Here is a 26,117-nt window from a genome sequence, read left to right as displayed (position 1 = left end):
TATGCAAATCGACCAAATGGCAGAATGACGGATCGCTATGACATGAAATGACCACCAGGGGACAGACGCTCCCACAGGGGGAGCACTGCTCAGCCAGAAGCTGGGCTCACGGCTGGTGAGCGTAGTGGCAGGAGCCTGTCCTTCCTCCACTGTATTGGGTGGTAAGGAGCAAGGGCTCCTGGACTGCAAGAGCCCCAGACTGCGAAAGGGATGTCTGACTGCTTGCTTAGGCCCTATCCCCAGGGGTGACGGGCCTAAGCCAGCAGGCGGACATCTCCTGAGAGGTCCTGGATTGCGAGAGGGCCCAGGCTGAGCTGAGGAACCTCCTCCCCACAGTGCCGATTTTTGTGCACCAGGCCTTTAGTCTGTAATAAGGCTCTCACTCTGTGATTATCCAAACCTCTCAATAGGAAGGTAGATGATGGGGGGGAACTGTGAGGCTGGAGAACATGACGGTGGTAAGAAAGCGGAGGGGAATGCTGGTGTGATTTTCCCCTTTCACTGATTATTGCCATTAGAAGGGTTTGATATGTACGTGCTGAAATGTAATATAGCTATTTGCAAAAGACAATTCACACACGTAGACATACACAAGATTACAGCTTACACTTCATACTTATAAGTCGTTAAGAATGGCAGACATTGGGAAGAAAGATTTCTTCCTGAAAAGTCAGGAATGGAGGACTAAGGACAGAACATTTTAGTAATTAGCAGATGTTAGATACAGGATCTTCCCTTTCTCCAAACCAGGTACACAAAAATGTTATAAGTTGTTATGGTTAGTGAATTAAAGGGGAAATGAGTCGTAAAGGGTTGATTAAAGAGGTTAGATATTATTGAGGAAATAAGTGAGAATGCCCTATTTGGATATGAATCCTACATAAAATATGGTCACATGCTCCTTTAAACTTTGTATTTTGTTGATAGTCCTAAGAGAGTATCTTTTTTTTTAAATCCAGCATCCTGGGAGAGTAGGTTGGGGCTGCTGGAAAAATGATGAGAACCTCGCTCCATCTGGGCGTATGTGCTGATGGGAAATTTGGGGTGGCAAGGCCTGACTTGTCTAAGCCACTTCTTCTTCCAACTTCCCCTTTCCATTGTCCTCTGTTCTTCCTCATATGGGGGTATCAAGTTTAGTCACACTTGGGAGTTACTATGGAAATTGTTTCTTTTTCTTCTGATTAAGAAACGAAACTGCACAGAATGGATTGTCTTTACATCCTGATATTTAAATGAAGAGTAAATTCATTTTGATAAGGATCTAAAAGGATAACAAACCCAACAACAGAAATATCTGGGTTTCTGATTTTTAATGACCATCCCCACCCCAGTCAGTCCAGTGTATTTAAAATTAAAATGAATTAGAATCTATAATAATAAAAACGTAATATGCTAATTAGACCAGACAGCCAAATGACCTTCTGGATGACCTTCTGGATGTCATTACAGATGCCTTTCCAGATGAAGCTGTGGGGGCCGAGGCAGAGGCAGTTATGGGTGATTAGCCAGGAAGGCAAGCAGTTAGGGGTGATCAGGCATGCAGGCAGAGTGGTTAGGGGCGATCAGGCAGGCAGGTGAGCAGTTAGGGGCATCAGGCAGGCAGGCAGAGTGGTTAGAGGCGATCAGGCAGGCAGGCAGAGGCGTTAGGGGTGATCAGGCAGGCAGGCAGAGTGGTTGGGGCGATCAGGCAGGCAGGCGAGTGGTTAGAGGCGATCAGGTAGGCAGGCAGGCAAGCGGCTAGGAGCCAGAGGTCTTGCATTGCGAGAGGATATGTCTGACTGCCGGTTTAGGCCCAGTCGGGATTGGGGCTAAACCAGCAGTCGGACATCCCCCGAGGGGTCCCAGATCGCAAGAGGGTGCAGGTCGGGCTGAGGAACCCTTCCCCTTCTACGCCCCCATGCACGAATTTCATGCACTGGGCCTCTAGTCCTATATAATAAAGAGGGAATATGCAAATTCACTGTCACTCCGCCACAAAGATGGCTGCACCCACAGCTGAGGCTGAGTTCCCATAACGAGCCTTAAGGAGCAATCAGCAGGGACCTGAGGCTGCGCCCCCCACCCCCGTGGGGCTTGACAGGGGACCTCAGGCCATGACTCCCACCAGCACAGCTTAACGGGGGTCCTCAGGCCATGCCCCCACCCTGGCGCCAGGATGGGGGACCTCAGGCTGTGCTCTACACCCGGCAGGGCTTGACAGGGGACCTCAGGCCATGCCCCCCGCCCCGGCACCGGGCCAGGGGACCTGAGACTGTGCCCCCCACCCCAGCGCCAGACCAGGGGACCTGAGGCCATGCCTCCCACCCAGTGGGACTTGATGGGGGACCTCAAGGTGCACCCCCTGCCCTGGTGCTGGGCCGGGGCCCTCAGACCATGCTCCCTGTTCAGCAGGGCTTGACAAGGGTGGGACCGGCCATATCTAGATCTAACCCAATGAGGGGGGGCTGGCTGGGTCTGGGTTTCGCGTGATTTTGAGGCACATGTGGGTGGGTGGTTGGGGACTTGACTCTGGGTCCCGTGGTGCACCTCAGACTCTGACAGGAGGAAGATTTTCATATACATTTTACTAATTTTCTTTCATCTCTGACACTTCTATTATAGAGAAAGGGCAAATAGCAATATTAAAATATTTCCTCTAATTACTCCCCTTATAATGTGCACGAATTTCGTGCACCTGGTCACTAGTCTACACTAATAAAAGAGAAAAATGGTAATTGGCGTACGGCGCTACCCTTTTCATTGGCTAATCAGGGCTATATGCAAATTAACTGCCAACTAAGATGGCAATTAACTGCCAACAAAGATGGCAGCTAATTTGCATATGTAGGCACAATGCAGGGAGGCCAAAGGGAAAGCAGGAAGAAGCCCCCTGCCACTGACAGTGATCGGAAACCCAGGGGGGAGCTAAGAGCTGGGGGGCAGGGCAAAGGCGGCCCTGGAGCTGCCTTTGCCCTGCCCCCCAGCCATGATCAGAGAATCAGGTGCCTTTGCAGCCCTGGCCAGTGATAGCAGGAAGTAGGGATGGAGCCAGCGATGGGAGCTGGGCACGGTCGAAGCTGGCAGTCCCGGGAGGTAGGGGTCCCTTGCCTGGGCCTAAAGCGGAGCCCATGATCGTGGGGCCGCTGCAGCTGCGGGTCCCCGCTGCCCGAGCCGGACGCCTCAGCCAGAGGCGTCCTGCAGGGGCAGGGGCGGAGCCTGCAACCGCGGGGAGCTGGGGGTCCCCTGCCCAGGCCTGACACCTCTGCCGGAGGTCTCAGTCCTGGTCAAGGGGCCGATCCGGTGATTGGTGATTGGAGGGTGATGGGGTCTACGCCTCTGGCCGAGGCATCAGGCCTGGGCAAGGGGCAGAGCCAGCAATCGGAGGGGTCTGGGGGTCCCCTGCCCAGGCCTGACGCCTGGGCCAGAGGCATCAGGCCTGGGCTGGGGGCAGAACCAGTGATGGGGGGAAATGAGGGTCCCCTTCCCAGGCCTGACGCCTCTGTCAGAGGCGTCAGGCCTGGGCAAGGGGCCGATCCTGCGATTGGAGGGTGATGGGGGTCAACGCCTGAGGGCTCCCAGTATGTGAGAGGGGGCAGGCTGGGCTGAGGGACACTACCCCCCCCCCCCACACACACACCCAGTGCATGAATTTCGTGCACCGGGCCCCTAGTATTAATTTAAAAGGAAACTTTATTATTTTCAGTTTATGATTCTGGATCTTAGCCACAAGAGAAGTGTTCATCTTTGGTCTAATTTGTTTCATTTGGTTTTGGGAAGCTTTTTAAAAGATTATTAATGAGATATTTTCTATCAAAATGGGTTCTTGTGTACTTATTTTTTAAACTTAATCTTAGCTTGCCAAGATAATACCTAAGGCAATTCCTTTAGAGTTTTTATTTTGGCTGGGTGTTAGTGGTAGATACTGTGGGAATAGCTCCTTTGGGAGGATTACAATATTGATTATAAAATCATCCCTAAAATATTTATGCACAGCATGCTTTAAAAATTCAGTAAACATCCTATTAAATGCAGTGTCAAAAATGACTCTGTTTGCACAACATGGATACAAGTATCCAGCATGTTTTCAAAGTGGTTGGAGGGGCAATGATGTATGAGGAGGCTGAGGATGGTAGCCATATATATGTTTTATGGCCCAATGTTACAAATGCATGCTTCATAAGGCCACTTACCTTGTCCGTGTGTCTCCTTGTTGATTGGTGGCTGTCATGCTGGCAGTTGCTGGTGACTGTGGTTATCACAGTAGTTATCTTCCTGAGGTCTTTCAGTATTAACCATAGTATTTTAACTTTAGGCCTTTTTTTTTTTTTAATATATTTTACTGATTTTTTACAGAGAGGAAGGGAGAGAGATAGAGAGTTAGAAACATCGATAAGAGAGAAACATCGATCAGCTGCCTCCTGCACTTCTCCTACTGGGGATGTGCCCGCAACCCAGGTACATGCCCTTGACCGGAATCGAACCTGGGACCTTTCAGTCCACAGACCGACGCTCTATCCACTGAGCCAAACCGGTTTCAGCATAGGCCTTTTTTTTTAAGTCACTGCAGTGGACTTTCGGACGCCATGATATATTGGGTTAATTCTTAAAACACATAATGTAGGCAAATCAGGGCCACATTTCATGCTGAATTAGAGACCACCTGAAATGATGAGTAAACATCACCCTTTAAATAAGATATATGGTGAATCACAATTGAACTTTCGGTTCCATGTGCTTAAAAATAAGCATTTTATTGTTCAGATTTTACTCAAGAATACTACACTAACCCCTTTAGTCAGATCATTCTGATGTAATAGGATTGAGGTTTTTAACATGTAGATTTGTGTCATTAACTGTAGTTGCAAGGAACCCTTTGAGATTAGTCATCTTTTACACATGTTTTACCTCTTAATCTGAAGTGTAATCTAGGGAGTGTGCTGCTTTTTGTCACTGGCCTTTTGGGGGAAAATCCTCACTTCACATTTCATACCCATTTTTTTGATAAAGAATCAAGGGCCATTTGACCAAGAACAATCTAGTAAGTCTCTGGTAGAATATGAGATAGAACTGAAGGTCTGAGTGAAATGGATTTTAGTTTTTAAAATGTTTTGTGATAAATTTGTTGACTTATTTGTATTTTAAAAATTTATTATTAATTTTTCAGTTTAAAAATAATCACCTCAAAATAAATATAATTGCACTTCGTGATCTAAGTATTGAAACTGAGGGGAAGTTGTCAGGAATAAAGAAAATTGTATTTTATTTTAAATTAGTTATTATAACATATTTCTCAAGTTCTTATTTTTTTACGTTAGCCTGTGGTAAGCAGTATAATGTTTCACAACTGATGTGCATGCCCTAACCCTGAAAACTGTGAATATGTCACCTCATCCTGAGAAAATTGCTCTTGCACCAATTCTGTAGTGAACCTGTGAGAAAATTCAGTATATGAGATATTTGGGTACAGGAGGACTTTAAGGAAGTAAAGGGCAAGCTGAGCCTTAAAGGCTGAATAGGATTCACCTGTAAGACAAGAGGGGAAAGGATGTTTCAAGGAGCGGTCAGGTGTATACAAAGGCATTGCTATGTAAGATGTAAAAATGTATTATCACAGATGTCTGAGAAGTGTGGAAAACAGAAAAAACTAGAAGCTAGGTCAGTGATGGCGAACCTATGACATGCGTGTCAGAGGTGACACGCGAACTCATTTTTTTGGTTGATTTTTCTTTGTTAAATGGCATTTAAATATCCTATCTAATAAAAGACAAAAAGGGTAATTAACTGTACCTCCACTACGCTTCCCATTGGCTAATCAGGGCGGCATGCAAATTAACTGCCAACATTGATGGCGGCTGGCAGCCATGCAGCTGAAGCGAACATGAGGTTTGCTTGCTCCAGTGTTGGAGGAAGCCAAGGTTCCCCGCCTGCTGCGGCCTGGCTCTGAGCCCAAAAGCAACAATGTTTCAATTATAGAAGCTAAACAAACCCCAGATACTTGCTTTCAGCCAGCCGTGGCCTCAGAGCTGGGAGCGCCAGTGACAGCAATGATGTTTCAATTATAGAAGGTAAATAAATCCCAGAATAAAAAAAAAAGAAGAAAAGGAGAGACTGGGAGCTTCAGTCGCTGGCCAGCCTGAAAACAGCCCTCAGCCCCTCACCCAGACTGGCCAGGCACCCCAGCGGGACCCCCACCCTGATCCGGGACACCCTTCAGGGCAAACCAGCTGGCCCCCACCTGTGCACCAGGCCTCTATCCTATATAGTAAAAGGGTAATATGCAAACTGACCCTAACAGCAGAAAGACTGGGAATGACTGGTCACTATGACACACACTGACACCAGGGGGCAGATGCTCAATGCAGGAGCTGCCCTCTGGTGGTCAGTGCGCTCCCACATGGGGGAGCTCTGCTCAGCCACAAGCCAGGCTGACGGCTGCCAGTACAGCGGTGGTGGTGGGATCCTCTCCTGCCTCCTCAGCAACACTAAGGATGTCCGACTGCAGCTTAGGCCTGCTCCCCGCTGGCAAGTGGACATCCCCCGAGGGCTGCTGGGCTGCCAGAGGGATGTCTGATTCCCATCTTAGGCCCAATCCCCCGGGGAGCAGGCCTAAGCCAGCAGGTGGTCATCCCCTGAGGGGTCCCAGACTGCGAGAGGGCACAGGCTGGGCTGAGGGACCCCCCACTCCCGAGTGCACAAATTTTTGTGCACCGGGCCTCTAATATAAAATAAATATCAAAAATATAAGTGTTTTACTATGGTTGCAAATATCAAAAAATGTCTATATGTGACTCAGCACCAGAGTTAAGTTAGGATATTTCAAAATGCTGACATGCCGAGGTCAAAAGGTTCGCCATCACTGAGCTAGGTAAAGTAAAAAAAGTGCTGGCCATTCTAGACTATTTCCTGCTAGTTCTGTTTCATTTTCTTGTGGAAATTTGACTATAAGTTACCAAATATTATGTCTTTCCAATATATTAATAGATCTGTTAGATAAAAATTCATGTTACAAAATGTTTCCTTATTCAGTTCTAAAGAACAGGTTACTCATCCATGAGGTAAACATCAAAATAAAAATACTTTTTGTTTTGTTTCTTTCCCCCCTTAACTAGTTGATATATTTTATTAATGATAAAAGTCATTTCACCTGCAGAATTGATCCATTAGGAACAACAAAAGTGCAAATAGTAGTAACTAACATTTTAGTTACTTTTTCTATGCACCAAGCACTGTTCTTGATGGTACCAGTGAAGTAGATCCTCATAACAACTCTGGTCTGGTTTTTACAATTAAAGATAACTCGTGAGGAGATATTATAATCTCCACTTTGCAGATGAGGAAACTAAGGTATAAAGTATCCAGCACTTCTCTATACAGAGAGTTCTACTGCCTTGCTCTTTTTTTTTTTTTTTTTTTACTTGTACCTCTAATGTTTATAGTGGCCTGAAGGGGCAAAAAACCCCAGTATTCAAAAAAACAACTGCGATTTACTGAAAATGCCAGGGAAGTGCTTATATATGCAGTTATCAGCAGAATCCAGGCAGCTCAGTAGTAGGATGAAAGGTGGTTTTATTCAGGCAATCTGTTGAATGGTGTATGCTGCTAAGGACATTTGAGCATGGCCACTGTGCATCGACCACTGATCTTCTTAAATGATGACCAAGAAGTATTTAAGAAATTGAGATGCCTTCTGAGGCATCCAAGGCAGATTAGATTAGTTTCAGTGTTGAGGGGATTACTGTGTCTAATTCTTTAAAAACTGGTCAAGCCCTGGCAGATGTGGCTCAGTTGGTTGGGCATTGTCCCGTACACTGAAAGGCTGCCAGTTCGATTCCTGGTCAGGACACATGCCTGGGTTGCGGGCTCAATCCCTGGGAGGGGGCATGCATTAGGCAGCCAATCGATATTTTGCTGTTTTTAGTTTAACCTTAAAATCAATGTCTCCCTCTCCCTCTCCTTCTCCCTCTCCCTTCCACTCTCTCTAAAAATCAATTAAAATAAGTAAGTAAATATAAATAAATAAATAAAACTGGTGAGGTATTCTATATCAGGAACTTAGCATATGTCACTAACCAGATGTTTATACCTGGTTATGTTTTATCTTCCTTAAGGGTTTAGTTTTCATGATATACAGTATTTACTTATCTTGGAAGATCCCTATATTTGTAACCCAAAGTACGGAATTTTCGAGTTAAATTCTTCCATGCACTTATCTTACTTATAATTTTATAAAGAATGGAGTGATGGAATAATTGAAATTTTATCAATGAGGTCTCTATGATAAACTTGCTGATCTTGTATGTTAGACTTGGAACTTAAGCACTGAGGTTTTTGTATTTTAGATACAAAATAAGTGGCCTATTTCTAATGATGGAATAATTTAAGTATGTATTTATATTATTTCTTTTAATCAAAAGTTAGAATATAGGCTTTTCGTGGTTAGTTATCTTTCCCCCTCTCCTTTGTCAAGGTGCACCTTTGGGGAATGCTGCGTGATGGACCTCAGAGACACTCTCAGGTGGCCACTTTCTAAAGAGGTTGTTTATACACATCTTGCCAATAAGGAAATGAGGAAGGAACTCTGAGTTCAGATTTGATCTCCACCCAAGGCGAGATCTATTTTTCTGTTGTTACTGAGAAACACAATAGGGTTTGTGTATGTGGAGGGGAGATAACTGTCAGGGTGACACAGTTAATGATTCTGCAAGGCTGTTGGTGCCATCTTCTCAGAGCCTTTTACAGTTGCTCTGACTCAGAGGGAGTGAGTGCCAGGCCTGTATTTCCAGTTTAGGCTGTGCAGCGAGCTCACTGGACAAATACTACAGCACTGCCTGCTCTAGGGGTGATGAGCAGGCCCCTGTACCAGTGCCTGGGAATGCCTGCCCATCTTGTCAATCAAGGTGACTGTCAGGGCTGAAATTGTCAATGGGAGCTCTGAGGTTTGTTTTCTGCTCTGTGTGCTCTTATTGAACTACTGCACACAGGCTCTTAAATTACAGTTGTTGAGTGTCTGTGTCCTCAGGAGACCAAGAGTTTGAAGACAAGGAGTGTATCTCTCTAGTACCAAGTACAGTGCCTGGTTCATAAAGGCAAATGCTAAATATATGTCGAAAGAGTCACTCATCCCATCCCTTCCACCTCCCTGGCAAAGAGATGGCGGGACGCCTAAGAGGGGCTCTCAGTATTGGTTTGTCCATATTGTTTTGGCTGGTGCTTTAACAGTGAGCCAGGGGTTTGCGTGTTTGTTTTCTTCTCTAGCCTGTTGCTCTCTCCATACGCTTTTACTAGTATTATTGGGTCCCTTCTAATCTTAATCATAGTCCCTTTCCTACCCGGATGCCTTTGCTCTCCTCAACTCCCACCTCTCATTTCTGCCTGCTAGTGATAGCCTCTTCAGATCTTCCCATTGTCTTTCATCAGTTTGCCATTTCATTACCCCTAGTGGTTTGGAATAGTGTAAATTTGTATACCTTATTTCTTGATGGTTTTTTTTTTTCCCATATAATTTAAGGCAAAGAAATGGAAAGATGCTAGAATTTCAACTAGGATTTACTGAGCCCAAAATTGGCTGCTTGATATGTTCCTGTTAGGACATTATTAATGTATATAATTTTATAGGAATGTTTTCTGTATTTGTTGTTAAACAGATTTTCTAAAAAGCTAATTAGTAAAGGATCAAGAAATGAGATGCCATTATGAAAAGGTCTGGGGGTCAAGTTAAGCATTTCTTACATTTGTAGAATTTTTTTTAAAATAAATTATTGCATGTTATGGAACAGTGAGAATTTAAATTTTATTAAAATTAGAAATTTTTGTTTAATATAAAACTTTATGGAGGATGAAATGGAAAATAAAGTTGTTAGAATTCTTAGCTAATAGAGATTAATAAACTTGCTATTCTGCTATTCTCCTATATAATAAAAGGCTAATATGCAAATTGTCCTCTCGGGAGTTCGACCAACTGGGAGTTCAACCACTCGCTATGACGTGTGCTGACCACCAGGGGGTGGCACAGAACGAAGAAAGGCCCCTGCTGGCAGCTGGCAGCCGGTGGAAGGAACGCCTGGCTGGCAGCTGGGGGAAGGAAGGCCCTGGCCGGCAGCCGGAATTAAGGCCCCAGCCAGCAACCAGAAGGCTCTGATCGGCCCTGATTGCCGGCCAGGCCTAGGGACCCTACCCATGAATGAATATCGTGCACCAGGCCTCTAGTTTAGAATATTAATAAATATTCTAAATTTATATTTGCCTACCCCTTGCTTTCCCAAAGCATTTGGGTGGGGAGGTGAGGATGAAAACTAGGTCAGTTGAGGTCAATAATTTTTTACAGAAGTCTAGTAAACTCCCCAGAGACTACCCCTGTAGCCAGGGCATAATTTCCCAAGCCACGGAAGGCCAGGCCAGAGCAATTAATGACTCATAATGTCAGTTTACGACAGTCCTTTACTTTATACAAGCAGAATTATTTGTGCTATTTCAGCTGCTTTGACCAAGCCTTTCAGAGTCATTTTGCTTAATTTGAACATGCCATACACATAACAAGGATAAATACCACTTTACTAAAGTATAGTGGGGACAGAAAATCACATGAATATTATTCTGAACTCTTCCTTGCCTGTGAAAGATGAGTGTCGGCTCGCTGAACATGAAGAATGATGGGAGTGATGCAGGTACAGTCCTGTTGCATGGGGTGGGTGTGGGGGAGGAGGGGGCGTTAATTTTGAAAGCATAGTGGGGATAGTTAGGAATAGGATAGATATACTGGGTTAGAAATGCAACTCAGCTAGAGTCATAACAGATATTTTTTAACGTAAATGTCCTAAAGATTGGCAAAGAAACCACTGAGGAAAAGTGCTGCACTGAGGAGCATGTTAGAAATGTATGGATGCCCCATAGGTAACCTGAAAAGTTCATTGTTCATATTATCATTTCTATTTTTACCCTCAGATGTTCCTTGGGGGAAATATTTTGAGGGCCCAATGAACTTTTTTCATACATGTTTACAAGTCATTTGGAAAAGAAGACATGTTCATTTTAATGTATCTCCCAATGTAGGTAGGATCATGGGGACAAAAAAAGTAAATAAATAAAATTCCATTTAATTTACTAACTCAAAATTACCAGCCTTAAAAAATGTTTTGTTGTTAATACAGACTAGCACTGATTTCTTTCCCCAAGCTATAGTTACTTTGGAATTAATTCCTTCGTGTGTAGCTCACTGATGGTCTGTGGGGCTGCATGTAGTGTGTAGTGTAGTTCTGCCTTGGTCCGAGTGAGCTTTATCTGTGTGACTGCTCAGTGGCAGGAGCAGTGGCCTGTGCTGTGGTCTTTTCTTGTCTTGTGGATGTCTGTGGCCTGCGGCTATGGGCGTTGGTCTAGGATCCTTGGTCTGCAGGGGCTCTTCTGAATTTCTAAATGAGAACATTTTATTTACAGCAGCTTGTATAGCTGGTCAGGGCAGGTACTGTCTGTCCCACTTTAGAGAAGGAAACACTGGAAGACAGACAGGTGAAGGGACTTATCCAGGGCCACATGGCTAAGAAGAGGTAGAATCAACTCTACATGCCCTGTGTTTTGTTATACCTGTGCCCTTTCTCCTGTATATCCAGCTGCTTGGGCCTCAACTTTGTCTTCCATTCTTTTGCTGTTTGGGGGTGTAATAGAAGTATAGTAGCTTTTGCCATAAGGACTTTATATTCTATTTTGAGTTCCTTTAGAAGTTCCTTTCCATAACCAATATTTGAGGGGATTCCTACCTGTGCCTGTTTCTTTAATTTTCTTGCCAAATTTCAGTAGCCTCCTTTTAAAATTTTCCTGTAACCTTTTAAAATTTAATTAGATGCTACCAGGTAGCATCATCACTGCCTGGGTGGACACGTTGTGTGAGGTAGGAGTGGGTCCAGCCTATAATGTCAAGGAATGGTGCCCCTCCCCCCTTCCCACCCAAGGGACCGCATCCATTCATTGCCTGACGTCTATATGTGGTCAGCAGATGGTCTCTGCTTCGCCTAGGAGGACTCCTGTTCATCATTGCCGTATTTACTCCCCATCTTCATACCTGAGGCTGCAGCTAATCCTAAAGGATACCATCTCATTGTCTTTGCTCTGGTTGGAAGGGTTATGTTCTTATTTTATCGTGGAAGTTGGAGGAGCCTCCCTTTGGGTGAGATCTGAACTGTGTCCAGGCCCTGACTGGATGGCATGGCATTAACAGCACAGGCTCTGGTTCACATTTGAGTTCTGCTGCTGGTTTTATGTGATGTTGGGAACCCTGTGTGACTCCAGTTCAACCTGCATTTTTGAAATGAGAAATCCTTACTTCACTGAGTCATTGTGAGATTAAACTAAATATTATGTCTAAGGCACTTAGAAGTGTGCCTATCACAACTGCAGCATCCACTAGAAGTTAGCTTTTATTGCTGTTATTACTGCTACTTGCTGTGAAGTGTATAAAGTAGCTTTCTGATATATTTTTATTACTTGTGTAGGTCTTTCTTATTTGGGGAAGGATCTTAGTTTTAATAGGTGGTTTGTAGGTCACCTGGCTGGTAGTGTTTCCACTAGGACAAGCCAGTCTTCTTTGTGGTGGAGCCCTGTGTGCCCAGGCAGGTCTGTACAGGAACGCTTCAGCCTCCCCTTGTTGCAGGGACAGGACTGGGCAGAGGTCGCTTTTGTGGTCACCTTGGCAGCTCACTGCCCCACTGCCATCAGGGCCATTTAATTCTGTTCTCGCTGTGGTTGTCCCTGGTGCTGCCACGCCTCCCACAGACTGCTCTTGCTTGTAGCCCTGTTACTGTGGTTTCTTCTCCCTGGTTTCTAGCAGGAACAGCTTGTGGTCCAGAACGAGAAAGGGAATCAAATACAACTTGACATTTAGTCATTATCTTTCCAAAGTTGTCCAAAGGGAGTATTTAGTGTGATGCTTCAGTGGAAATAGAATTGTCCTCTTCTAAGTAATCTCCAGCTGAAAGAACATACGGGATGGGTTGGGTGCACATTGGTGAGAAGGGAGGTATCATAAAGTAGGGCAGCGGCCATCTTTCCAGCCAATACTTCTGAGGGCCGTACCAAGTGCTGAATATAGGGTATTTCAGTGAACAAATAGGCAGAAATCCTGCACTGTGTAGCTTCTGATCTAGAGACAGGGACTCTTCTCACAACCTTCCCGGACTTCTCATTTGCTCACACAAAAAGCCAGTCTTTACAATAACCTAAAGGGCTCTGTGGGATCTGCTGCTCACCCCAGCCTTACCTTTCTGACCTCATTACAGGTCACTGCCCCTACCTTAACCTTTCCATTGCTGTTTGTCATATAGTTTCCTTTTTCTTACTGACATTTTTATTGCAATTACATTATCCTATATAATAAAGAGGTGATATGCAAATTAACCCTCACACCCTCACAATTTGGCTGCCTATGACCAGGTCGGCAGGAGGTTAGTGAGGGACGACCAAATGATTGAACAGCAAGCTGCGTGGAGTGACCAGGCCGGCAGGGGGGTTAGTGAGGGCCGACCAAATGACTGAACAGCAGGCTGCGTGGGGCAACCAGGCCAGCAAGGGGACCATGAGGGATGACCAGGCCGGCGGAGCGGGGGGAGCAGTTGGGGGTGACCAGGCCAGCAGGGGGGGGGGGGGCAGTAAGGGGTGACCAGGAAGGCAGGCGAGCGGTTAGGAGCCAGCGGTCCAGGATTGTGAGAGGGATGTCCGACTGCTGGTTTAGGCCTGATCCCGGGAATCGGGCCTAAACTGGAAGTCAGACACCCACCAAGGGGTCCCAGATTGGAGAGTGTGCAGGCTGGGCTAAGGGACCCCCCGCTGCATGAATTTCGTGCACTGGGCCTCTAGTTTTTTCTAATTAAACACACATACACAAACACACAGGATATTACACTTTCAGTGTACCACCTCCTGGTTGTCAATACATTGACATAGTTCTTTCATATCTTCTATTTTTCTTATATGGAAATAAACATTAGAGATAAACTCCAGCTCTCCTATCTTCCCATTCCTGTTTCCATTTCCCTTCCTGCCTATCTAGAGGCAATCATCATCATTAATTTGATATACAACCAACATGGTTTATAGTTTTATGCCCATATAACTATCTTTAATAATAAATGCATAATATGCTAACTAAGCCAGACGTCCTTCTGGACGACCTTCCAGACAAAGCCGGGGCTGTGAGGGAAGCCGGGTCCCAGGTGTCTGCCAGCTACTGGAGGGAAGCCCGAGTCTCTGGTGCCAGAGGGAAGCTGGTGCCAGCAGCCGGGGGAAGGAAGGCCTACTCTTGCATGAATTTCGTGCATCAGGCCTCTAGTTCATACATAACATGTGGAGTTTTTTGTGCTTGTGTTAAAATGTTTTCATATGGCATTATACTGTATAACTGTATACTTGCTTTATTATCAGTCAGATCAATCGATGAATCTAGCTAATTCATTTTAACTGCAGCTCTCTCTCTCCTGACTTCAGACTATATACATCCCAGAGAAGGCCTTCGATAAGCTTAACTTAGGTCATGCTGTGGGTTAAGCAGATGGGATACTCTGATTGCTCAAGCCTGGAATACATGCCTATGCCTATAGCTAGAGGGTCATCTTACTTTATTTGCAGCTCTCACCATAATCACATGCGTTTAAAGGATTGTTACAAGAAAAAAGAAGTGGAGAAAGCATTTGGGGCAAATGAAAAAACACATATTTCCACTCAAGTTTCAAACTAGAGCTTTGACATGAAATCTTCTGGGACCCCTTCCTGACTCCTTAGATCGTGCTCCTGGCAGCCATTATCATGCACCATATCAAACTGCCCCTCTCCTCTTGGGGTGCACTCGTTCGGAGCAGAAACTGTGTCTATCTTGAACTGCTGTACCTCAGGAAATAGAAGGTGTGGCACAACATTGCATGCTTAACACATATTTTTGAATGAATGAGATTTCACCAATTGTAACTTTCAACCTCGCTTCCTGTGAACAGGTTCCTGCCAGGAAACCCTGTGTGACTGTGGCATGAGTATACCTGCGTTTAAGGCCCATTAAATCTGGCTCTTTTTACATCTTTTGGTTTATTTGGATGATTTGGCTCTGTTTGGGATTTTCTTATTTAATAGTGAAAATTCAAGGGAAGATAAAATTGTTACAATGCAAACTCTAACTTCCGTTGTAAAATCTTTTGAATTGGACCCTGCCAGGCCCATTAAACCCTATTATCCCCTTAGCTTTCATGTGTGCACAGTAATTTCTTTCTAACCTCAAACATGTCATCAGCTGAATATGTTTTATGCAAATTTAATTCTCAGTACCTTCTTAGCATTGGGAGAATTTGGATTAAATGTATGTAAGATTCGAACCATTCTGTTTGGAAGTAGTTGTGGTAATAATAGCAATCACCATTTATTGAACGCTTTTTCTGTGCCAGGCATGTGGATACAGGTGTCATCTTTATGTCCGTTGTGCAGATGAGAACACTGGAGCTTGGAGAGCCCCGTAATCTGCTCAAGTCCTGTCCACTCCTAAGTGGGAAGCTGGGATGTGGTCCACACACTGACCAGAGTCACACTCCTCAGACCATGCTCTCTGCCTTCTCTAATTGAGAAACAGAAATCCTGGGTTTGGTAATAGAAAAAGGACCTCAGATTTGATCATATATAAAGCTTTGGTGAAGATAAAGAGCTTGAGGGAGGATCAACCAGATCTTTGAGCATTATTCCCATGGCTTCTCTCAGGAGAGAAGGCACCAAGGTGTGTGTACAAGGGGCTGAAGCCACACACTGTGGCCTGAGCTGGCACCACATTACCTGGAATATTGAGAGAGCATTTGAGAAATACAGGTTGCCCAATGCTTTACTGTCTCCAGTGTGCCATTTGGTCTTTAGCCCTGGGATTCTGGCCATGGGAGGTGTCATCTAACCAGGAAGGCTTGGAGTATGTGGATAAACATTTAGACAAAATAAATTTTACTTAGAATACCTAAATGAAGCAAAGCACTGTGAATTTTTAAGCATCTCCCTGAAACTGTGGGAGAGGCAATCAAGAAGTTTATAGCAGGCAAGCAATGGAATCTGATTATATGCTGCCATTATTATTAAAGACTAGTGGCCTGGTGCACAGATTTGTGCACATTGAAAGGAAATCGGGAGCCCGCACCCAGGGAGTTTCCATGTTCCCTGAGCCACTGGGAAGTCGCATGGGAAGTATGTCCTCCCTGCAGCCTCCTGAAAAAATATTTCCAAACATCCCTTCTGCGGCCAGGGTTGTGCCTTGCCAGCCGGGAGGTCTCCAATGAACACCTTGGGCCATGCTGAATGCTTTCCACTGCTCAGAGCCGGATAAGAGATGCTCGGAGGTGAATAATACAAAGTTGGGGATCTTAGAGGGAGGAGGTGCTATCTCTCCCACATCCACACCCTTCAGATCCATCTCTCTGACTTTTACACCGATTGTCAGTCGCCACCTTGTGGCCATTTTTATGTTGCTGCCTTCCTCTGTAGCTCTGGGGCAATAGGTAAGGGATGAGATTTTATCTCTATGCCCCAGGCAGAGTTCCAGGAGCATGGCAGTGATATCAGGCTCATTCTGGTTACTCTGAGTGTCCGTGCTTCATTCGTTCCCCGGAGATTGTACCTGTAGGCTTATAGGGTATGTGCCTCGCGGCAAGTTCTGGCTGAACTGTGGGCATCCCTGGGGTGGGTACCGCGGGGGAGGGGTGTATTCATCCACAAGCGCTCCCATTGGCAGGAGCCACCAGGGATATGAGGGGAACAAGGGAGCCCAGATGTAGGCCAGGCCCGGGAAGGGTGCGATGGCAGCTGAGGGTGGTAGGAAGGAAGGAGGGAGAGACAGATCGAGGTCCTAGGTAAGGCATGTTCTTAATATTTCAGTTCCACATGGCCCTGTTGCCTGAGGGGAAGTTCCAGGGAGCCAGCATCAGTATCAAGGTTGTCCCAGTCACACACACATTCCATGCTGTATTTGTTCACAGTAGATTGTACCAGCAGAGTATAGGGGGTGATTTTTCCACACAACTCCTGGCCCAAGTGTGGGGCTGCCTGAACCAAACAACCAGTCAGTCCAGCACCTGCTGCTGCCCCTCCACCCACCGGAGCTGACCAGCTCTCTGCAGGGATCCAGGAGCAGGTATTTGGTGCCAGGTTGCAGACCTTTCCAGGAGATGGGGCTGGGGCCGGGTGGTAGATGGAAGTTGCAAAGGGCTCACCCACGGACATGCCTGGGTGTTGGTCATTGGGCTGGATGTCGCCAGCACTTGCTCTTGAGATGGGGGCTGACCCAGGGAGTACATTTGTGCAGCCCCTCTGTGGGTTTTTCCCAAGCCTGAATCCGGAGACCCAGAGGAAAATAGGTAAGAGATGTTGTGCAGCTGCAGGGTCTGAAGGGAACGTGGGGCGACCAGGGGCCAGTGAAGGCTGGTCCGTGGTCATTCCGGCTACACCCCCACCACCCAGGCATTAGGACTGCAGTCTGTTTGCTGGAGATTGCACCTGCCAGAGGCGGGAGAGGCTCATGCACCGGCTTCTGGCTTGAGTGGCTCTCCCGCTGTGGGAGTGGACTGACTACCAGGCGGCAGCTCCTGCATTGAGTGTCTACCCCCTGGTGGTCAGTGTGCGATTGATCGTTCGGTTGTTCTGGCATTATGCTGGCTTTATATATATATAGAAGATATGTATAAGACCACTAATGGTACTTTTCTTTATTTACACTGTTTTAAATCAAAATATACAAGGACTTTCATAGGTTCAGTCTAGATCTTCGTATCTATCTCCCAACCTGGTATTTACTCTAAAGTCTTATATTATTTAGCTCTGAATTCTCTAACAATGGATGTTTTCAGGAACATAACCCCTGAAAACAGTTGGAGGTGGTTACTGATATCACTAAACTTGATAGGGCAATCTGTGCTCTTTGTAACCTGTCTGCTATACTAGGTTACTGTAAGTTCCTTCCAGGCAGGGACACTGTTTTCTGCTTTTATAGTATACTAGGGGCCCAGTGCATGAAATTCATGCACAGGTAGGGTCCCTAGGCCTGGCTGGTGATCAGGGCTGATCTGCGGGGCACCTGGTGGGGTGATCGGGGGGGAGCCCCTGTAGGCACCTGTCCTGGCTGGCCTGGCACTGCCTGCTCGCCAGCCCCATTTATATTTGGACTAATAGTGCTACTTGCATAGTATGTCTGGGTTCCCAAATGGACTTACCTTATTTCTATGCATAGAAAGCAGTTATCTGATAAATGGATGGAGTTATAATGGAATTGTGTTTCTGTCCCTTCTAGGTTGCATCACAGCGTATTAGCTCAGTGGACCTCTCCTGTTGTAGCCTGGAGCACCTGCCTGCCAACCTCTTTTACAGCCAAGACCTCACTCATCTCAACTTAAAACAAAACTTTCTAAGGCAAAATCCCAGTCCACCCACTGCCAGGGGCCTCAGTGAACTGCAAAGGTGAACATGCAGAAATGGGTCATTCAAAGGGGAGGGGTGTCAGCTTCTGGTTGTTTCTTGAATATTCTGACTTAAAAAGCCATGGTGTTTAATTTTCAGAGGGCAGGGTAATAGGACTTTATTAGTAAAGACATTAGCAATTCTTATTCTGAAATTAGTTTCAAGGTTCTTGCCTTTGAAATGAATGCTTTATGATATTCACTAACAGGATAGATTTGTATAAGAAGAACATTTCTCTTTAAATCACTTTTATTTCTTAACCCATATACAAATGGGTCAGTGAAAAGTTAATGCTGTTTTGTACTTTACTGCTGAACTACAGGGGTTTGATCAGATTGAATTATTTCTTTTGAAATTCACGAAAGGTCAGGGTTTTTCCATGAGAAGATATTTCGTTAGGAATTTAAGAACTAAGGTTTAAATCCATTAATACCATCTAGGTCATCCTAGATGTAGTGTGTAGATGTCAAGAGTCAGTGTTAAATGAATAGGGTCTGGTCCTTTGTTACTAGAGAAAAGGCACTTTATTTGTATGTATTTAAAATAGATTTAAGAATTTACCATATTCATTTCCTTTTCCTTTTTTGGAGTAATGACCAGTCTTGATTCTATAGTAAATGAAGTCTTTGATACATATATATTTGTTGTAAATACATGAGACTATAATTGCAGAAGGATGTAACTTAAATAGTGAATGGTTCACTTATTCTTAAATGACCGATAGTGCTCAGAGATTAAACTATGATAATTAATCATTGTGATTATGTGTTTGTGATTTTTAATTCCAGGAAGAATCCTATATAATAAAGAGGTAATATGGAAATTAACTCTCATGCCCTCACAAGATGGCTGCCTATGACCAGGCCAGCAGCGGGGTTAGTGAGGGATGACCAAACGACTGAACAAGCAGGCTGCATGGGGTGACCAGGCCAGCAGGGGGGTTAGTGAGGGATGACCAAATGACTGAACAAGCAGGCTGTGTGGGGTGACCAGGCTGGCAGGGGGTTTAGTGAGGGATGACCAAATGACTGAATAGCAGGCTGAGTGGGCGACCAGGCCAGCAGGGGAGGCAGTTGGGGGCGACCAGGCCGGGGGCGGGGGAGCAGTTAAAGGCGACAAGGCTGGCAGAGGGGGCAGTAAGAGGTGACCAGGTCGACGTGGTGTGAGGGGGCAGTTACAAACGACCAGGCCGGCAGAGGGGTGCAGTTGGGGGTGACCACACTTGCGGCAGGGCATTTGGGGGTAATTAAGCTGGCAGGGGGGTCAGTGAGGACTGACTAGACCAATGGGGGGGTAGTTGGGGACAACCAGGCTGGCGGGGGGGGGGGGGGCAGTTGGAGGCAATCAGGCCAGCACTCAGAGGCAGTGAGGGGCGATCAGGCAGGCAGGCCGGCGAGCGATTAGGAGCCAGCGGTCCAGGATTGTGAGAGGGATGTCCCCCTACGTGTCCTGTATTGGAGAGGGTGCAGGCTGGGCTGAGGGGACCCCCTCCCCCCGTGCATGAATTTCATGCACCAGGCCTCTAGTAATTCAATAAATGCTTATTATAAAGTTTGTGCAGATATGTAGGAAAAGGGAAGAGTATTTTAATGGTCATTTTTTATAATTGTGAATATTCTTTTAATACTATCCCAAAACTTGACAAGCAATCATTTCTTAAATGTTAGTTCCAATGTACAATCTAAGACCCTATTAGTGAACTTTTAAAATTGTTTTACATTAGGCTCTATTGGTTTTTCTCGCACTTTGAATAAATCTTTGCCCATGCATCATTTACTGCATTATGTATTGGTCATTTGAAAAATACTGGTTCGTTATGTAATACAGATATTCCAAATGTTAACACATTTCATTTTGCAGTTTCAAGAAATCACAGTTGTTAATATTACCACACATCTCATCAGAAAAATATTTGTGTTGGAATGTTGTCAAGCTCACGGTGGAAACAAGTTTTCCAAAATTTTAATTTTCAATTGAAAGTGTAAAGCTGTCCCTTGGCAGCAAATACTGTCAGTTATTTTTCCTGAATTGACCTTTTCCCTTCATTGTAGAGGAAGTGTCTGCCAGATACCCAAGTCTAAATAATGAGTTTGTCAGTTATTCTTTCAAGTAAAAGTGGTATTCCATAAACATAGTGGCTTGTTTGGCTCACAGCTTGAATAATCGTACAAGTGTTCTCCTTGAGATGACCTTCATGCTCTAGTATACAGAAGTATGTACTTCCCATGTTATCACCCAGAAAATAAAGTTATGGACTCACAGGTTGAGATGTAATACAAATAACTTCCTTGCATCAAGGACAATTTTAAGTAACACTGGCATTAGAAATTTTTAAAAATCTTTTTGCTGTGATCACCTGCTAGAGAAGAAGTCAATGACAGCTGGGACAGTTTGGCGCTACATTGAATTAATTGCACAGGCAGTCAGAACTACAGTAAGAATATTATGTTCCAGCACTTCCTTATCCTTCCTTGGAGCAGATAGGTATGATGAAAGGAAAGCACAGCAAAATCCTGAACGTAGATTTTCGTATGCCCTATGCATTGATTATATTTACTGACACTACTATAATAAAGTTACTATGATTGTTTTGCCAAAGGGTCACATTATGATTTGATCTGCTTTGAGTTTGGAAATTATTTTGAAATATTTTTGTGTGTTTTACAGCAGTATATATAGGTTTTTGCACTTCATTACAGAACATCAAGAACTTTGTCTCATACTATTGAATCCTGGTGTCTCAGAATAGAGAACGGTGTTAGAATTCATGCAAACCAGTGCTCTTATTTTAGGCATGAGGTAGATGGAGATTTTAAATGCCAAATTCAGGTTAGTGGTCATCTTATGGGAGGCAGATTGGTGATGGGATTAGGGAATGGTTTGAAGAGAGTTTCAGCTATGTCCATAATGTTTCTTTCTTTAAAAAAATTAGTGGTAAATATGACAGACGTTAACGGCAAATATGACAAAATATTAATATTTGAAAAAGCTGAAAAGTTGGTACTTGGATGATCATTCCTATTTTCTGTATTTTTCTATTTGTATATTTCATAATTACCAAAAATTTTAACCTAAACAAAAGGCAAATCAGAATGCTTCTATATTCTTGGGGAGGAGGGAAAAAGGGTATGATGCTCCCGAGGAGCCAGCATTTGTGGACTAATTAAGTAAATACCTAGAGGGTAGAAGATATTTGTGCCATCGCCTTGCCTGTTCTTTCAGTCTCCTGATTGTCTCCCATTATCTTTGATTCTCCACCTATAAATATCTTTCTAACCCCTCCCCCCAAATAAATAAATATCTTTCAAACCCATCCCCCTGTCTCCTGTGCTCCCCACCCCTCAGCAAGCCCCTGTCCATCAGCTATCAGAGGAAGCACTTCCCTGCTCTCACCTAGAGTTCTGCAGGAGCCTGGAGACTGGTTATCTTGCTGTCATTTTCCCACTGCAGTTCATTCTCTCTACTTTTCTTACCTACTGTTCTGAATTTTTAAAAATTTAAACATTTTCCTCATCAAACTAATAGCCTATACATATTAAAAAAAATTTTTTTAACAAGCAATAAGACCCATAGTAAGAATAGGTGCATAGAACTCCAGCCTATCCTTTCGCCTAAGTCCTGCTCCCCAGGCAACCACCTTTGAGTCTTTTTGCTCTTTTCCTCCATCTTCTGAAATATTATGTATATACTGCTCTTTAAAATTTTTTCATTATTGGGCATTACGTGCTGACTTATTACAATGGAGGTGAGACTTCAACTCTCTTACATATGTCTCACCCCTCCCCCCCCCCCCCCATGCAGAAACTGCTGCTTCCCCATGCTGTGTATAGGTATTAATTTTTAGTTGACTTGGCATTGGAGGGTTGACATTCTTTTGAACATGGAACCATGATTCACAGCTAAGGCACTTAAATGCAGTGATTCCATTTCCTTTGTTGTGTGCTGCTTCTCTTTTTCACTGGTGTGCTTTCCTTTTCCTCCAGTGTCCTGAGCTTTCTGGCAGCATTATGCCCCTCTCCTTAGCACCTCTTCCAGGGACAGGCTTCCCTCTGCGAGCTGGAGCTAGTCAGTCCTTGCATAGCTGTTGTCCTGGGAATACCTTTGCCATTTTCCTGGGAATTCCCTGCTGTCTCTCCTTTATGGGACCCCTAGTTTTCCTATGTCTTATGATTTTTTTCTTGGTTTACTCCCTCTTTTTAATGGAATGTCTTCTAGGATCTTCCTGAGAAAGGGGGTTTGGGGGGCAAATTTATTAGACACTGTATAACTGAAAATGGTTTTTCTTTCACCCTTGATTGATGATTTGGCTGACTTCTAGAGAGGAAAACATGTTTCCTCAGAATGTTGAAGCCAGTAAGCCATTGTTTTCTAGCTTCTACAGTTCCTGTTAAAAAGTGTTGTAAGTGATCCATCTTTTGTTCTCTTTTTTAAAATTAACAACCCCCAAAGGATTTTAGGATCTTCTTTTCATGACACTCCTTATTTCAGCCTCTATGATGAACACTTGATCTGAAAAATTATGTCCTTCAGTTCTGGAACTTTCTCATTATGTTTTTTGGTGATTTCCTCCCCCTTGGTTTTCTCCTTTCTTCCTTTGAATTCCTTTTAGTTACGTGGGACCTCGTTGTTTGTCCTCTAATTCTCTAATTTTCCTATCTCTGTCTTAATGCCTTTTCTACTTCTTGATAGGTTTTCTCTATTTTGTTTTAACCTATCTGAATTTCTGCTGTCTTTGTTTTCTAAGAGATCATTCTTGTTTTAATTTGTTTGCATTTTAATAGCATTCTATTATTTTTTCCATGGGTGCATTTTTTTCTCTTTCTGAGGACAGTTTATTTACTTATTTACTTCCTTTTTGCACTATCTTGACTCTTTTTTCCCTGTTTGTATAGGTGCCTGACTTTTTTGTTAGAAATTTGAGTGAACTGCTTGGTGATCATTAGCTCTCTATTCCTATTTAATGGTGAGTCACAGAAAAGTGAATCTGGTGCCTTGGAGGTGGGCGGGGCTTCTCCACCATACAGCTTCATTATGAGGGCTGTCAGGGCAAGCCTGTGATTTCATTGGGAAACTTCCAAAGACAGTGTCTGTGGATCTTTTCCCTAGGGCATGCCAGTTTTACTGGAGAGGAATCCTTTGGTCTTTTGCCTGGGCAGTCAGTGCATGCCAAGATTCGGGAAGCTGAACAGGAAAGAGAACTGGAATCTCAAGACTTAGCATGTGGATTTTTATTTGATCTCCTTGTTTGCAGAGCAGTGTTTTCTATGATCCTAATATCTTTGAGCCCAGAACTCTCTGGTTCACTTTCTTCTGGGGAATAAACTGTTTCCTTCTGGAATTGGGGAAAGAATATGGGGTCTGACACCTCCTTTTGTAACCTTTTGAATTTTTTTTTTGTAGAAGTATAACAGAAAAACATAGAAAAGGCACAAATATGAGTGTACAATTTGGGTTTACAAAAAGAATAGATCAATTTTACCAGTACCTGTATTGACAGAATATTACTGCAAAGGTTTCTGTTGCTTGTTTTTTTTTGCTTTTTTTTTATTTCAAGAAAAATGATCTTGAATATAATAATGTTACATGCAATAAACATTAATATGGGGGGGGGGATATGCTGAGGGAACTTGGTATGAGGGGGCTGAGCAACTGGTGCAGCTGCTGTAGCACTGCCCTTTGGAAAACCGACGCTTTAAACCAATTTCTTTTCCACCACATACTTCTATAAGATTTTTGGCCCCCACCTGCATTATCCAAGAAAGGTTTCTTGCTATGTTTCAGAGTAATAAGTGTGCAAATGTATGTGAATATGCACAGACATACGCACACATACGTTTAATGCTAGGGACTTAAATTTTAAAAACTCATGTTTATACTCCAAAGAACATTCCTGTAGTTTTATGTTCATGCAGTTAGTATGCAGTTTTGAGAATATGCCATTTATCTAATTTCTTATTTTTATTTGTATGTTTAAAGAATTAGTGCTAATCCAGTGTACGTTTCACAGGGAACAGGTTAGAGAGTTCCCAAAGGATAATTTATTTTCATGTTTTACCTAAGTCTCAAGGAATGAATATTTAGATTACAATGTTAGGGCAAATGCCCAGGGAGAAACTTTTTAGGTACAATACATTTCTAACAGGCAGGCATTCTGAGACTTTTTCTCTTAACTACATAGCCCCTTAATTTTGCTTCCTATGGCAAATTCTCACTTTAAACGAATGAGCTATTTTCACAGAACATTTAAACTGGTATTTGCAGCAGCATTCTAAATCTGGAAAGATGGCATGCTGATGTACACACACAGGTCAGCGGTTTCAGAGGGAAAACGCTGTTCTTGGAGCCACCACTGTTTGTTTTTCCTTTATTGGCATTGGAACTCTTCGAGTTAGTTTTCAAAATAGAGTAGAGGCAGAATCAGTAATTTTTGGTAGTTTTAATGGGTTCTTTCCTGATTATGTCACTAATAATTATAATGCATTATTTACCTCTCTTTTATTAGTATTTATATATTAACTATATCTCCATTTAGATGACCCAGCTGGTATTAGTACAAAGATTATTATTTGCAATTGAGAATTATTTTTAGTGAAAGTTTCTTTGTAAAGTCAATGAAGACAGAAACTTTTTGCTGGCTTAAGGGTCCTGTCCATGTCTTATCTTTATTGTTTTTAATACTGTATCAGAGCAGTGTGAACTAATTCATACTAAATTATATTGGTGTTCAGACATTTTGCTGTGCTGACAAATCTAGCTCTTTCACATTGATCGTTCATTAAAGTGTCAGGAGAAGTAACATTGTATCACAGGTCCTAGAGTTTGTAAGTCTTCCTAGATCAGAGAGCTCTTCCCGCACAATGTGTGCAAACAGCAGTGCAGAGAGCAAACTCAGAAGCGATGTTTGATCGTAATAATTTGTATATCTGCATTCCTGGCAGCTTCATCCATGGTATTTGTCAAGTTTGCCACTTAAGTTGAACTTAAATGTCTTCATTTTAGGTAATTTTAATTTAGTCATCACTTCTTCCTATCACTTTTAGAGATAAGCCTATATTTTAATAAGTATTTGACAGATAATAATTAAAATACACACACTTAAATTGCTTCTATGTGTTGGGAATTATAAAATCATTACTATCAGAAATTGGTTATGTTTTAGTTGTGTTTGATGGCTGGTGGTTGTTTATCATTTTCATCCATTAATATAGGAGGTGGATCTGCCTTCCAGCTCTTGATCTTTGTAAGTGAATTGATAAGAGACACAAAGCTAGGTCAGCTAGAGGTCCCAGCAAGTTCTAGGAATTGAGTTTATTTTTTTTAATAGGAGGATTACTAACTTTAGGTAGAAGTTGATATTTCAATTTACTTAGTCATGTGTGTCTGTATGGCTATAGAATTATTAATGTGTGTCTACCATATGTGATTCTTCAATAGGCACACACACAAAAAGGAAGATGTACCACCATCAGCGTTAAAACATTCTCGTTTAGATACTGAATTTTGTTATTATTTGTTACTATTGTGCCTTATAGTTTCACAATATTTTATGCAATAGGGTTTTTTTTTTCAGTCTTTTATTTATTTATTTAAAATTAAATCTTTATTGTTCAGATTATTACAGTTGTTCCTCTTATTTCCCCCATAGCTCCCCTCTACCCGGTTCCCACCCCACCCTCTGCCCTTACCAA

General features: G+C 43.5%; 1 protein-coding gene across 3 annotated transcripts in view; it reads left to right on the top strand.

Annotated features, from left to right (window-relative positions):
- Positions 1 to 26,117, top strand: part of PHLPP1 (PH domain and leucine rich repeat protein phosphatase 1) — a 244,125-nt gene that overhangs the window by 108,471 nt on the left and 109,537 nt on the right. For all 3 annotated transcript variants that reach the window (XM_036322519.1, XM_036322518.1, XM_036322517.1), the window contains exon 4: positions 18,263 to 18,429. In XM_036322519.1, the coding sequence (XP_036178412.1) occupies positions 18,263 to 18,429 (167 nt within the window). The remainder of the gene's footprint in view (positions 1 to 18,262; positions 18,430 to 26,117) is intronic.

This window comes from Myotis myotis, unplaced genomic scaffold (genome assembly GCF_014108235.1).
Source record: "Myotis myotis isolate mMyoMyo1 unplaced genomic scaffold, mMyoMyo1.p scaffold_m19_p_9, whole genome shotgun sequence".
Lineage (NCBI taxonomy): Eukaryota > Metazoa > Chordata > Mammalia > Chiroptera > Vespertilionidae > Myotis > Myotis myotis.
This window is presented reverse-complemented; position numbering and strand designations above follow the sequence as displayed.